Below are 15,173 nucleotides of genomic sequence, written 5' to 3' on the forward strand. Positions count from 1 at the left end.
AAAAAAAAAAAAAAAAAAAAAGAAAGAGACATTTTTAGAATGTTATAGAGACAAAAGAACACGGTATACAGAAAAACTAGGAAAGACAGCTCCAAATTTGGCTTGCTCTTTACCGTTCTCAGGACTCAGGCTAAAGATGATGCATATTTCACTGTGTGTTTTTTGGTCCTGTTCTCATTTGTCTTTTGAATAAGGCTAAACACTATAATCCTTGGCTGACAATTGTCCTATCATTGAGTTCCTGCTTTTCTTCAAGCTGACAAGTTTAAGCCCAGACCATTTTTTCAATTCCTTTTTTGGGCCTGACAAAACTTTTCCTAAACAGGATTATAAGCAAAGCTCACTCTCAACACTAAGACAGATGATGAATTATGTAACTCACTGGGTCATGATGCAATATGAGGTGTTTGGGTAACACTGCTTCCTTTTAATTTGGTTTTGTTTCCATGTAAGTGTTAAAGAATTCTGTAGCCCAATATTCCCTAACTTCTGAGTTTCTAAGTTTTATTTGTTTACTAAATACTTTGTGCCAAGTATGAGTGCATTTCATTCTTACGACAACTTGTAAAGTACAAGGGTATTGTCTTTATATTATGACTGGAAAGTGAAAATTAGAAAGAATGAGTAATTTGCCGAAGATCACTTAAAAAGTGGTACGTGGATTTGAACCTAGGTTTGACCACTTAAAATTTCATGCTCTTAAACAATAGGCTATACCACTTATAAATAAAATTACAATTTTCTCTATAAATATAACAGCAAGGTTTTATTTCTATAGCCATTGTGATGTGTTGATTATACATAACTATATACATAATGAGCTTAGAACCACAAAAATTCTAGAGCCATTGACTGTCAACATATTCATTGCATTTGATATCTCAATTTATAACTGATATGTTACAGAATTAATTTGTTTTCCTTATACTTTAAATAAATATTACTAAGATTACTTCTTTACTTGCTGATTATATTGTCAAGCAGTATGCAATGAGGATATAGTATATAAAATAATGATCTTAAGGTCTGTCATGAGAGAAAAGAGTTGAAATATTTCTGCCGCTGATGATTTGAAAAGCAATTACCTAAGTTTAGGCCTTTTCTAAAATGTAAAAGCTAAATGATATTTCTATTTTTAATACTACTTTAAAACTCTAATACCCATGATTTTCATAATTTTTATGGTTATCTTTTTTGTTGGATATGCACAAAAGTTTAATGAAAACTCATGGCCTCTTTAAACTCATAAACTTGTTGATTTGCTTGTCTTGGGAAGGTGGCTGCTGATTTAATTTTAGTTACATTTAGCAATTACTGACAAATTTGTGATCCAATGGAAGCATTTCTTCTGGAGGAATGTAAAAATCGACGTGGCAATTTCCTTCTGAAAGAGTTTATAGGAAAGGAGGCCCTTATGCACGTACCCATGAGTGTTATCCCACTTGAGTATAGACTTCTCTCCAATTCTTTGCTCAAACTGAATTCTTTGTTCAAGAAGAGCATTGCTAATCTGTAATTGGGACAACTGTAGGCTTCCACATCTCCCAGAGATATCATGACACCATCTTATCTGTGTTCTCAGTACCTGTTTCCCTTTTCTTTTGCCTTTCTCTCTTCTTAACCACATTTCCATTGTCTTATTTCTGAAGGACCGTGCAGTCTGGTAACTGTCATACTTCTCCTTGGGGAGTTAGTTAAAGGCTTAATCAAGCCAGGGGCATGCTGGAAGCGGATTGTACTAGTTTGCGAGAGATGCTTGCTAAATATTCAGAGACTTTGTGAGTAGATTGTTAACCTCTGGTAGCTTTAAATCAGCCACGGAGGGAGTATTTACATCTTGAAAACTGGCAAACATTGTAAACTGCCCCCCACCTGCCAGAGAGCTGGGCTGTCAGCACACTACCGGGTAGTACACTCTCCAGGGGATCTTGCATTTTCATTAGGTAAGCCTGAAAACCTTATTCAAAGTCTAGATTCAAAATGAATTTCTATGGTTGGGATTTCTCTAACAGCAATAAACAAAGGAAAAAATCATTAGAGGCATTGCCCAAGTGTTACCACATAGGCAAACAGCTAGACCATCTTGATGAAAACCACTTCTACCGATATATCACTAAGAGATATGGTGGGAAATTATAAACATAAATTTTAAGAAGTATGGCCTTTCTGGGCCAAGGAAGATTCCCAAAGATGTATGTACATATAAGAGTCCTATAAAATGTGTATCACTCTATAACAATGAGCCACTTAATCAGACCGTTAAGTGTTTTCAGAATTGCTGACCAAAGCTAAGAGTGAAGTACAAGAGTGAACTATGCTCCTTAAGAAGAACAAAGAATTGCAAACTTTCACAGAAGACCTGGAGATAATGTAGCTTGTAGAGTCAAAAGCTAAATTTACTAATAGAGTACCAATTAAATAATCTTATGGTTTCTAAAACTGGAAATGGGCCTTAACATTCTTAAAAAATCGTAAGCGTTGGATGTGTAGTTAAAAAAAAGGCTAGGCCTAGATACCAAAGTACAGCAAATGACATTTTCTCATATTCCTAGAATATCGTCTTTGAAAGATTAGAGGTGCTTAGCATAGACTGGTTATCTTTTCTATGTATTTTTGTCTATGCCTCTCTCTATTTTCAATATTTACCGTATCTACTGTGTACCAGGCACTATCTTAAGTGTAAGGACCGATAAGTTCCAGTCCCACACTGTTTCAAAGATTCTGTCAGGTTTTAAAGTATACAGTTAAGGAAGTATTATTCAAAGGCCTCGAAGAGATTCTACGAGTAATATATGAAGGATTTAGTTTCTGATTAGTTTATTGTAGTCAGACAATAGCATTTGAAAACTGTAATCTTTTAGCCTTTTTGCTCCCACAAGAAGAGTCACCAGGAGCTTTTTAGAGAAGATGATTTGATTTCTGAGGAAAACTGTGGTGTAGCGTTCTTTGGAGGAATCTAAATGTAACTAAATAAAAATATGAAAACTATGCTTTATAGAGAACACTATAAAACCTAGTCAGAAAAATTTTTGCTTATAATTAACCTGTGCTTCTGAAAATATTGAGTCTAAAAGTAGTAACTATGAATTCTTAATAATGGGTTCTTAGACTACAGTTATAGTGATACTTTGAGTTTGTTGTTACAGTCGTCTACTATAAGAAAAACACATGTTCCTATCAAAGCATGTAAAATTAATGAACACATTTTATATGAAGCTCAAAAAATACTCTCTTGGGCTTCCCTGGTGGCGCAGTGGTTGAGAGTCCGCCTGCCGATGCAGGGGACTCGGGTTCGTGCCCAGGTCCGGGAGGATCTCACATGCCGCAGAGCAGCTGGGCCCGTGAGCCATGGCCGCTGGGCCTGCGCTCCGCAACGGGAGAGGCCGCAATAGTGAGAGGCCCGCGTACCAAAAAACAACAACAACAAAACTCTCTTGCAAGCTGTACTCATTAAAGAAAACTATCAATGAATACATTAAACAAAAACAAAAATTCAAAGCAACAATGGCTTCAAAGCTAATACCTCAAGAAGGCTGAAATGTAGCAAAGTCATAAAGGATAGGGATAAAACATGTGACTGACAGAGTTTATCTAAAGATAAAACAGTTCTTTTGACACCAGGCAAAGGGATCAGGGAAAGATGGGGGTCAATAAGTGGTGAATGGCATGGCAGATTTTCTGCCTGGCCTTCACTGTTGACCTAAAGGATCATCTCACGACCAATAGGAACCGCTGAAGAGGCTTGTATAAACCTCCCCTAACAGCAGGTCTGAGGCTGCCTCAAACTACTGGAGTGTAAACCAGGCCTTTTAATTTCTATGATGTAAAGTAAGTCCATTTGGCCACTAGATGGAGATCAGGTTACTCTGCCATTGACAGGGAAGCTGCTGGCAGTCAGCAAGCGATAAGTATGGTACTGAGAACCTATTCTCTTTTCTCAGTACTTCTATGGAAGGTATTTTCCAAGAGCCCAGATCAGGAGCAAACCAATGTTGAATAAAGGGGCCATAAATGAGGAGTAGGTTGAGGGACTGATTAGGAAGGTAGCTGTAAAAGACACATTTTTGCTTGTTATTACCATTGCTCCTGGAATGATTCATATTTAGATTTGGTTGTACAAACTACTTGTAAATAGTAACATAAGCTGGTCTAAATAAAAGCAATTAAGTATGCTGTCTCATTATTTACCAAGCAGTGAGAAGGAAGAGGAGAGATGTGACCAAAAATGACAACACCGGCAGATTATTTCGACAATGAATTCTGTTTGTTTAGACATAAAGATATATGCTCATAATTTGCTTCTCAGCTTGAGTATGTGTGTAAGTGTATATTTTCAATATCAACAAAATGGATCAAGGAACATCAGAGATGGAAGGAGAATGTTAGATAACATTCTAACTTTCTAATCTTACAAATGGAACTATCATTCAATTCTGAATTATGTAACTTTATTACTGAATAAGTCATTTCTATTATAGCTGCACTTTGAACTGGAGACATAAAGTTATCCATTTCCTAGAAAATGTTTGGTTTGTAGAAGGATCAGATACTGCCTTGTATAATATAGCAGAGTATTTTGATTATTTTTGAGATGTTAGATACTATATTTCTGTCCATTTCTAACTTAGAAACTATATATATTCATTCAATACTTATTCAGTTACAACTGATAAACTGAGACAGTTAAAAGAATTCCATTTGCTGTCAAAAAGCTTCAATTTTGTATATATGAGTATAAACAAGCATATTTGTCTACTGTGTACCAATCATCAGGCTAAGAGCTGGAGATACAACGATGTACAACAGAGGCAGGAAAGTCACTGGGAAGAGGAGAGTTACACGGTTAAAACACAAATAGGGGTTAATTTTTGTACCAGTGAAGACCCGTTATCAAAATCATGAGTGACACTCCTTTTAAAAGTTCTGTTGTGAAAGATAAACTTAATTGTTATAACCTTGTTATAACACATGAGAAATTGAAATAAAATATAAGAAATTCAAACACAATAGTATTTACTATTAGGCATCAATTACTGTAATGAAAAGAGGAGCTTAATTCAAAGGGAGAAGAAACTAATCTTCAGAATAATGAAAAGCATAATTAACCATAGTTAATTAATTTTTTTAGTTAATTAACCATAGTTAATTAATTAATTTTCTAATTACTGTTATGGATAGTGACCAACATTCAGTCTGTTACTGTGATAGAGCCACTGCAGTTAATGACATGCTAATTTTAGAGTAATACATTTGTTTTAGCTTAATTAAATTAATATACTCACCCTTTCAAAAGGATTTGGGGCTGCTGGCCTATATTGGTTTGCGATTTTCAAAATATTCCTATAATCTAAGAATATGTATTATTCATTTACAAATACATATACACACATACACACACACACACACACACACACACACACACACACACACACACACACATATATATTTCTCCTGTAAGGAATATCACAAAAATAACCACAGAAAATAGTAATTATTAATCAGATATCAATGGAGTAGTTTGTAGAAATTTCTTATCTTGTTAACTGGTTCTTTACAGAGCAACACAGTTGGCAGGAACCTACCTTTCTTTTTGCTGGATAAAAATGAAATGTAAACAAAGAAGCTTTCCTCTGAAGGTTAAAATAAATAAATTACAAATAAAATAAATCCTTTTATAATACGGTTTAGTATTTATGGGTACACAGCGTTCCTCACTGCTCACACTAGTTCCAGACAGCAACTAGATTAGCTGGTGACTGAGCCATTTCTGGAGCTGTGGAGCTTCCTCCCTCTGTGGTGGCCTGTTCCCATATTTCTTGCTAGTGCAGGGTTGGGTCTACTTATTATGACTGCTAAACTTCCATTCTCTGGAAATAAGGAGGTTGGTAAAAACACATCTCTATTGGATGCATAATTCTTCTTATCTTCTCTAGTCTAAACGTTTTGGCCTTATACTAATGTGCTGCGTTTTAGATGCTCAGTATTTCTGTTTCCTTGGTAGCATGGGGCGATGCTGACGACAATGGCAGAAGTGAGAACAGATGCAAAGGTGGTGCTGGAAACTGATTAATGCTTAAGGTTAAAAAATAAAAGTTGATGATTGTATTTGCATGTTGTGAGGTGAGGAACCTATATATTTAAGCACTGACAGACAAAAAAGGCACATTTTTACTTTTTAACTATCTAGAAGGATAGATCTGTCTTTTTCTGTTATGAGTCCCAAAATTATTTTAGCTATTTAAGTAAACTACATTTGAGTCACTGGGCCGGGAGTTTCCACGACTGTGGCATTTGCAACTAAATGAATGAATTTATAACTGAATGTGTACCCTTAAGAGGTAAGGTCAATTCAAACGGTACCTGCATAAGTCTGTCACCTTCTTGTCCAATCATGTTTCTCCATTCCATGAGTGACCGCTGCAGATGTTCCAGTCCAGTTTCCCAAAGCCGGATGCGACCTCCCATGTCAACAGTGACAACGCCACCTTTGCCCCACTCAGCCAGCAGTGCATCTGTGTCCGAGATAGTAGATAGCCACGTGGTATATGGTGAGAGAGAGTCTGATCTGCAAAAGAAATCAGTGTTCAACCAGTGAAGTCCAGGTAATGAAGTTAGTTTAACCTGATTTAGGTTCATTAAACTTCCTACAAAGAATTCTCATAGTTAAACAACACGGACCTACTGTACAGCACAGGGAACTATACTCAGTATCTTGTAATAACCTATAATGGAAAAGAATCTGAAAAAGAATATATATATATGTATACGTGAATCACTTTGCTTACACTTGAAACTAACGCAACATTGTAAATTAACTATACTTCAGTAAGAAAAGTAATGCTTTAAAAAAACATTCTAATACTAAGCACAATTAAAAGATAAGATACCAACAGATCCACATGTAAGGAAAAAATACATAGTTATTTACTGGTTATTTACATATTCCTGTATTTGTAGATCCTGGATGACGTTAGCATTCACTGTCAGGAAGAAAGAAACTCTACACCAACTGACACCTCACATAACCTCAGCGCTGGACACACTCCTTAGGGGTCTAAGGTCAGTGCTGAAACTAATGTCTTGTTTATGTGCTTTAATTGCATTTATATTTAATATTTTGCCTTTTCTAACTTAGAAAGTTATAAGGATTTATAATAAAGAATTTATATATTTCTTGTATTATATATTTCATACATATACCTATTTCTGATATTATATATCAGAAATAGTCATTTTTAGGAATGCAACTTTCACCTATAAGAGTCAACTGCACTCTTCCTTTACCTCAGTATAGCTTTCACTACACAAAAGGAACACAGATTATAAATTCTAATTACCAGTGTTGGCTCTCTAAATACATCTGATATTTTCTGTATGAAATAAATGGTCTAAAGGGATGATCTAATAGATAATAAAAACATAATACACTATCAATGCAGATTTGTTAAAACCACAAAACTACTACATAGTGGGTAAATTCTTATAATATACTAAAGAATAAATCAAGGCGACTTTAGCCTTTTTATCAGTCTGCCTCAGTAGATACTAAACACAGAGTGACAAAGCCAGCCGTTGTGGAACATGGAAGTCTTAGAAAATGTTTATATGAAGAGAACAAAAACAGTAGGATGGAAGGAGCGTTTCAGAACTACTTTACAGTACTAGAAGGACTCAACGAAGATAACATTTGATATAATACAGGATTCATCTCATAGTGCTCTCTCAAAAAATATTTGCCTTAGGAAAAGAATTAGTAGGTACAGATGGTAAAGTGAAAGGCTACTCAAGAGTAATGAAATTTCTCCACCTATGATGTTTAAAATTCTGCCACAGTGCTCGATATGTATGATTCTACTGAGCACAGTACCTACTGGCTGCTTACTTAACTCTCCACCATGAAACTTTAAAATTTACAGGGGCAATTTCTTCAGCATGTCAAAAATGTGCTCGAAGATATCACACATTTACTACAACTTGCACACCAGGTCTAGAATCTCTTCTTCACCTTTTTAAAGAAAAGGCACATTCCCTTTATATATAACAACAAAGTCTTTAAGGAATACATAGAATTATAGTAGAGTGAAGCCCAGGTTTATATACTCCTGTATATCAGAGCTAAGTAGTATCATTTTACAAATGCAAATAAAACAAAAATTTGAGGAATAATACTCACATTTTACTGAGAGTGAAAGTGATGTATTCATTTTGGCCCTGCAGTCACATATAGTTTTACTGTGTTTTCTATTATTGGAAGTTAGCCATCAAATGGAAAATTCCTGCTATCTAGCAAAATACTAAATTTAAGCAACCAGCAACAAAACTGAAATCCAGATGGGTTGTTCCCTTGGATTACATATATGCCAAAAACAGCAATAGTTAATCTCAAGAGAAACTCAGGATATACTGATAATGAACAGACTCTAAACCACATGGCATCTGAAATATGGCAAGTCCAAATTGAGATGTTCTGTAAATGTAAAATACATACTGGGTTTCAAAGATGCAGAAGAAAAAAGGAATGTCAAGTATTATTAAAATGTTTATATTAAATACATTTCAAAACAGTAATACTTTAAATATAATGGGTTAAATAAAACACTATTAAAGGTAATTTCACCTGTCTCTTTTTTTACTTTTCTAATGTGTCTACTAAGAACGTAAAATTACATATATGGCTGACATTCTATTTCTATTGGACAGCACAGCACTAAATGAATGAAGCATGGTGATCAGCTGGCCCTGGCTGAATATATATAGCTGCCCTTCCAGATGTTACTCCTATGGCAGGTATAACATATGGTTCATACAGAAAGTTAACAGAGAAAAGCACTGAAATAAAAAGCTAGGGTCAATTAGGGAGAAGTTAAGAGAAATATTGAAAAAAATCATCATGCTTTAGAAATGTAAAAAAAAAAGTTGTTCTTTTCTTTTGCTACTTGAACTAATAGTATGTGTTTTTTTTTTTTGCGGTACGCGCGGGTCTCTCACTGTTGCGGCCTCTCCCGTTGCAGAGCATAGGCTCCGGACACGCAGGCTCAGCGGCCATGGCTCACGGGCCCAGCCGCTCCGCGGCATGTGGGATCTTCTCGGACCGGGGCATGAACCCGCACCCCCTGCATCGGCAGGCGGGCTCTCAACCACTGCGCCACCAGGGAAGCCCTAATAGTATGTTTTAATGAACATACAATGGAATAAGAAATTCCCCCAAATGACGAAAAGCTATTTTTCATTAAACTGACACATTAAGATGTTCCAAGAAGACGTTCTTATATACGTTGGAACAAGTAAATCTATTTCTTTGGATAATACTTTTATTCTTCATATTTCTCGAACCTGACTAAAAGGTCCTAAGAAATGAAACTGTGTTTCTGAGTTATTTTGTACTGTCATGCTGAGCAATTTTCTTCTGGGAGTTGGAGGCGTGGGTCAACAGAAGGTCTGGTGATGTCTGGGTGACTGACAGGTGTAGCTGGCCTTCCTCTGACATTGGAAGCCTCTCCAGGCTCCTTTCCCCAGGATTTTGGGTAAGCCTTTAACCACTGTGTTGTGAGGCCTCAGTTGCCTGTGAGGGAGTACATGTTAGGAGGGGATGTACATCAATCTATACAAAAGCAGGCACACGCTTAGGTTGAGAAAGGGAGATCAGGCATGGATGCATCCAGAAAGGGATGGGCTACAGGTGAGGACACATGTGTCTGTCAAGGGAGAGATGGAGCATCATTGCTTCTCCTTTTATGCCCTTAGTCTAGTTAGTTTGAATGCTTTGCTTCCACTGCTGAACAGTAATAAAAGCAGCCAGTGGTAACGAGTTCCATTCCAAATCTCTGGAATCCTTCGGCTACTGTATAGCCTTCACAATGGTAGATGCTCAGTTACATATTTAAAAACAATATTAAACCAATGCTATTTAAATTCCTTTGACATCTTGAATACATTTACCTCAGAAAATTAATATACGGAGTTAATAAATATGAAAAGTTTTGCTGTACTAAAAAATGCTGTTTCAAAAAAATTTATCATTAGGACAGATCAAAAAGGAAAAATGAAGGCTTGAAGGCTGTTAGACTTATACCAAGGTAACATTTGAACATTTTTCCAAAATGAAAATAAAAATGGCAGTAAAGAATGCAGAACAGGGACTTCCCTGGCAGTCCAGTGGTTAAGACACTGTGCTTCCACTGCAGGGGGCATGGGTTTGATCCCTGGTCAGGGAACTAAGATCCCACATGCCGTGCGGCATGGCCAAAAAAAAAAAAAAAAAAGGAATGCAGGACAGCAAGATATAAACCAACTGTAATTGAAAAAAACAAAAAAGAGCTTGCTATTTAAGGAAGCAAAAAGCACACATTTGTTCAGAGTACACGATAAGAATTCACTCATTTTTTTAATCTGACACACAAGCTAAGAACAAAGGTGAAAACAGATTACCCAGGAATAGGGATGTATCGGAGTCTCTTTGATTGGAGATCAGTGACTTCTATATAACCAGCTGTTTGTGGAGGGATAACATCTGCAAACAAGTCAAGACATGAGCCGAGGGTTAAATCACTGCATGATACAAAAATAGGACCTAAAGAAAGCATGGATGCTGCTAAAAGTGGAATGAAGTTTAGAGCGTAGAGCAGAACTCTGGGACCCACTTGACAAGGTCCTGGGCTGGCCAGTTCCAGCCTTGAGGCTAGACTCTCAGAATTATGTTTTTGTCAGGGAACTACAGAGACTGTGAAATAGATGCATGTTAGTGATTCTTTACTGTCAAGAGCATTACCTAAATTCCTTTCATTTTCTTTGACAGCTTCCCCAAATGGGTCAATGTTTTATTTTAGCACTTACAGTTTATTTGAAAATATTTCATCATTTGAATTCTCTTTTTCTTTCCCAGGAAATCACAACAACGACGGTATAACACAGTGGAATCAGCACCTACTTTGAAACTGGACTGGCCTGGTAGAAAATCCTGGCTCTGATACTTCCTAACTATGTTTTACGCTGGCCAAGTTAGTTCTCTGAGACCTGCCTTCACCATTTGTAAAATGGGGATAATGACCGCATCTGAGCATCATAAACATTATTTGCACCCAATTAGTAGTTGCTCCACCCACAGTGGCTGTTATTATTAGGACCATTCAAGACAGGAAAAGGTGAGGTGAGGACTGAGCAGTGGGTCGAGGACTCTGGGTCACGAAGAGTATGAAAAGGCAGGGAAGGAGAGGCTGATGAGATATGGGGGAACAGAGTCCTCAACTCCAATTCTAGAGTTGTTTCCCAGCAAATTCCAGGCGTTTATTGACTTTTTCCCCAAAGCCCTGAGTACCACCACCATGTTCATCATCACCAGCTGCCACCACTGTGTCAGGAACACTGCATCAGGAACACTGCTTAGTCTTTGTAGATAGTGTTTTTAACACTGACAACAACAAAGACCTTGGATTCCTGTTTGAGAGACGAGGAAGTAGAGACTTAACAGAGGTGGTATAATAATGGGACTTGCCTGGAGAGTGATAGATAGAGAAGGCTCTCAAAACCAGGCCTTTCTTCCGGCTTTAAGATCTCTGCTCTGCCCACCGCTCCACAAAGATCCTACCTGAGCTGACCGTAGGGCAACAATTTAAAAATGCCTTATTTTACAAAATCTTGGCCACCAATGTCTCTTTAAAAAAAAAAATCCCCCTACAAAGAACCCATACTCTTAAAGAATTTTGTCTGTTGTCTACCTCTTATTATAATTTCTGATTAGAATGAGATATCCGGAATGTCCACATTGAATTTATCCAATGTAGTTTACAAAAAATAAGAAACTTGGCATTTTAATTTCATGTTTGCAGCTGAAGTTTTTTGAGTAGGCCATCTGAAAACCTCAATATATCTCTTATTTATTCAACAAACGTGATCGAGCTTACTTTGCACCAGACACTATACGAAGCATTGGGGATACACAGGAAAGAGATGTGTGTGGTTCTTGCCTTGTCTGAGGAGCCCACAGCATAAAGAGGAAAGCTCCTTTTTTTTTTTTTAAAATCATTGTGAGCCTTTAGGGACTTCGAAAGGATTCTAGGGTGGGAATCACAGCCCTGGGACCAGGTATGAGCTGCAGAGCTAGGCACGGAGTGATCCCAGAGGGCAAAAGGGGGCAGGAGGAAGGGAAAGTGATGTCCACGGACAGCAGAGAGTAAGGAAAGAGAGTTACTATGGTAACCCGACCACCCAGCTGAATTGGCCATCCTCAGATAGTCATTTGTATAAAGCCAACATGCTTATCGTAAGTCATGCACCGCCTGCATTGGAAACGTTTCCTGGGATATAAGGTCAGTCTTGGACAAAGTTTTGCACCATATATCATTTTTGACAGTTCCTGCGGCTAGCACCTAACTGAAGTGGGTTGAGTTACTTATAGACCCTGGTTCTTTGCCAAAAATGACGAGTTATTGAAGCGGTTGGGATGACTAGTGCTGCCTAGCTAGCCAGCTGCATCTGGCCTGCCACTTAGACGCATTCTCCTTTTCACAAGTAGTAGTATTAGGCTGAGCTACCGCCACCAGTGCTTTTAGACTGCCTGAGAAAGCAAAGTAAGCCAACATATTTCAAGTATCTTTCTTTCTACAGCTTTCTTACTTTCTTTTTTTTTTTCAACGTGCAAGTTAATTCCATGGCATAAAGAGGATGAGAAAATGCAATAATGGCTGTGTTTATTTCAGGAAGGAGAAAGCAAGAATTTTATTCCTTGTGCTAAAACATATTTTCACGTATCAGAAAAGGCAATTTGTGGCTATAAAGCACTTTAAGGGTGGTGGTAGTGATGGTGGTAATGGTAAGGCTTGAAAAATAATCAGAATTGATGTTTCCGGATTTGAAAATACATCAGCTCAGAATACATGATTGAATTAAGGAAGTGAAAACCGTGGCCAGATTCCCCTCCAAACTTAGCCAAATCCTTGTCTATCCATTTTAAATGTTTCAAAACTGTAGAGAGGATGGAGGTTCAGTAAATTTCCATTACAGTTATAATCCAGGTGGATTTCGAAGAGAGATATAAATTATATTTCAGGATTAGTTCACTAATGATTAAAGGGAAGTCACTGCTGCAGCATTTGGTGTGCGGTTCCCATATAGAGTGGGGACAGCTTAGACGCGCACTGCCAAGGTTAGGAGGGGGTATAAAAACCGTCAGACAAAGTAACCAAGAGCATTTTCAGGGGGAAGATGAAATTATATAAAAAACTCACTCCTTCAAGCAATGTAATTTGATGTACTTCTGTTAACTAGTAGGTTAAATGCACTTCTGTGTTCACCGATTAAAAGAGTGATGTGTGCCCTGAGATTGTGCTGATACCAAATCTTTGAATTTACTCAAAGTTCAGAAAACAGTACACTGCTTTCAATCAAGAGTCATTATTTTGTATTTAAAGAGCTGAGGCCTGTGATTTAAAGTAAAAAAAAAAAAAAGCTAACATTTAACTAGAAGGAAAATGATTGGAAGAAAGAAGTAAATCTCTCCCCCTCTGCATTAACCACAATTTATACCATCTCTGTAAAAGCCACCAGGAGAGTAGCCTTTACAATCGCTATTGATTTCTTTAATAAAAGGCTGATGTGCATTAGTTCCTGACTAATCAGGTGGTGGGATTCTATTTACTTTAAAAAGATTAATTTAGCTTGAATTATCATTAGAGATCTATAGGCACATAGATTAAAGAGTCAAACAGACGGAAGGAAAAAAATCATCAGCCTTGACTTTCCTCCTCTCACCCCTCATGTTCTGCTCCCAGAGATGCTTTCAACTTTTTAAAGCTGTTTCTTTGGTATTCACCTTCATCCTTATGGTGTTGTCTTCATGTTTTAGTTTTAGGCATTATTCATTGACTTCTCACCATGTAAGATGAGAGTTTAACTCTTTTCACATACCCCTCCCCCTGCCTACCACCTCATTTTTCCCATCCCCCAGTACATTTATATGAAAATTTTTCATTAGATTAACATCCAGCACTTATGTTGTTATGATTATATAAATGCTCTTTACAGCTGAGCTATGTCTTATCATAGCATTATTGCTTTTTCTTTTCATGGAGTTAATAATCATGCTTTGTTGTTGGTTTACTTTTTTACATACCTAGCACAAATTCATCCTCGAAGTTTTCCCTATGTCAAAATTTCTTAATGTGTTCAAATAGTTGGGTTTATCGACTTCACTTTCTTGGAGGCATCTCTCCTGAAATCTTCTCAACTTTTCTAATCCTAACTGGTTGATCCCTAGGCCTGTGCACAGCTAGCATCCTGAGATCTCCCTTTACCATTCTCTTAGGATTTTTTTTTTTTTTTTTTACAGCCCACATTTAAAAAATTATTCCTGGGCTTCCATGGTGGTGCAGTGGTTAAGAATCTGCCTGCCAATGCAGGGGACACAGGTTCGAGCCCTGGTCCAGGAAGATCCCCCATGCCGCAGAGCAACTAAGCCCATACACCTAGAGCCCGTGCTCTGCAACAAGAGAAGCCACCGCAATAAGAAGCCCACGCACCGCAATGAAGAGTAGCCCCTGCTCGCCGCAACTAGAGGAAGCCTGTGCGCAGCAATGAAGACCCAGTGCAGCCAAAAATAAATAAATAAATGTATTAAAAAAAATTATTCCTTTGTGTCAGACACTAACCTAAGCACTTTGTATACATTTGGAATATTTAAGAAATATTACCTTAAAAAATGAGGGTAAATAAAACTCCTAGCAACCAAGAGAAAAATGGCAAAAATATATAAACAGGCCATTTTCAGAAGAGTAAATCACAACATATAAAAAGATACTCAAACTTACTAGAAATCAGAGACGTGCACAATAAAAGGTCTGACCTTTGCAAGAGAAGATGGGATGGAGAGCAGCCTCATCTTTTATGCTGCTGGAACAATAACTTTGGGTAACAATTTGGTAATTTCACTCTTAGATATATACCCTACAGACTCCCCACATATACACAAGGAGACTGGTACAAGAATCCTTGTAATAGCAAAAAATTGTAAAGAATGTAAACGTGTACCAATAGAGAACAGATGAATAAACTGGCTGTGCTGTATGTACAGCAGTGAAAATGAATGAAGTGTGGATGATGACAAAGATTCTCTGCTTTATCAAGAGAGTCTGGTATTAGTGAAAGGATAGACACATATTGTGTTGGCCAAAAAGTTCGTT

At 37.3% G+C, this 15,173-nt stretch overlaps 1 protein-coding gene across 1 annotated transcript in view; it reads right to left on the bottom strand.

The window, feature by feature from the left end:
* Window positions 1–15,173, bottom strand: part of VWA8 (von Willebrand factor A domain containing 8) — a 307,276-nt gene that overhangs the window by 93,659 nt on the left and 198,444 nt on the right. The window contains exons 34-35 of the mRNA XM_024754208.1: window positions 10,429–10,510; window positions 6,361–6,565 (exon numbers count right to left, since the gene is read on the bottom strand). Coding sequence (XP_024609976.1) covers window positions 6,361–6,565; window positions 10,429–10,510 — 287 coding nt within the window. The remainder of the gene's footprint in view (window positions 1–6,360; window positions 6,566–10,428; window positions 10,511–15,173) is intronic.

Source organism: Neophocaena asiaeorientalis, unplaced genomic scaffold (assembly GCF_003031525.2).
Source record: "Neophocaena asiaeorientalis asiaeorientalis breed wild unplaced genomic scaffold, Neophocaena_asiaeorientalis_V1.1 scaffold415, whole genome shotgun sequence".
Lineage (NCBI taxonomy): Eukaryota > Metazoa > Chordata > Mammalia > Artiodactyla > Phocoenidae > Neophocaena > Neophocaena asiaeorientalis.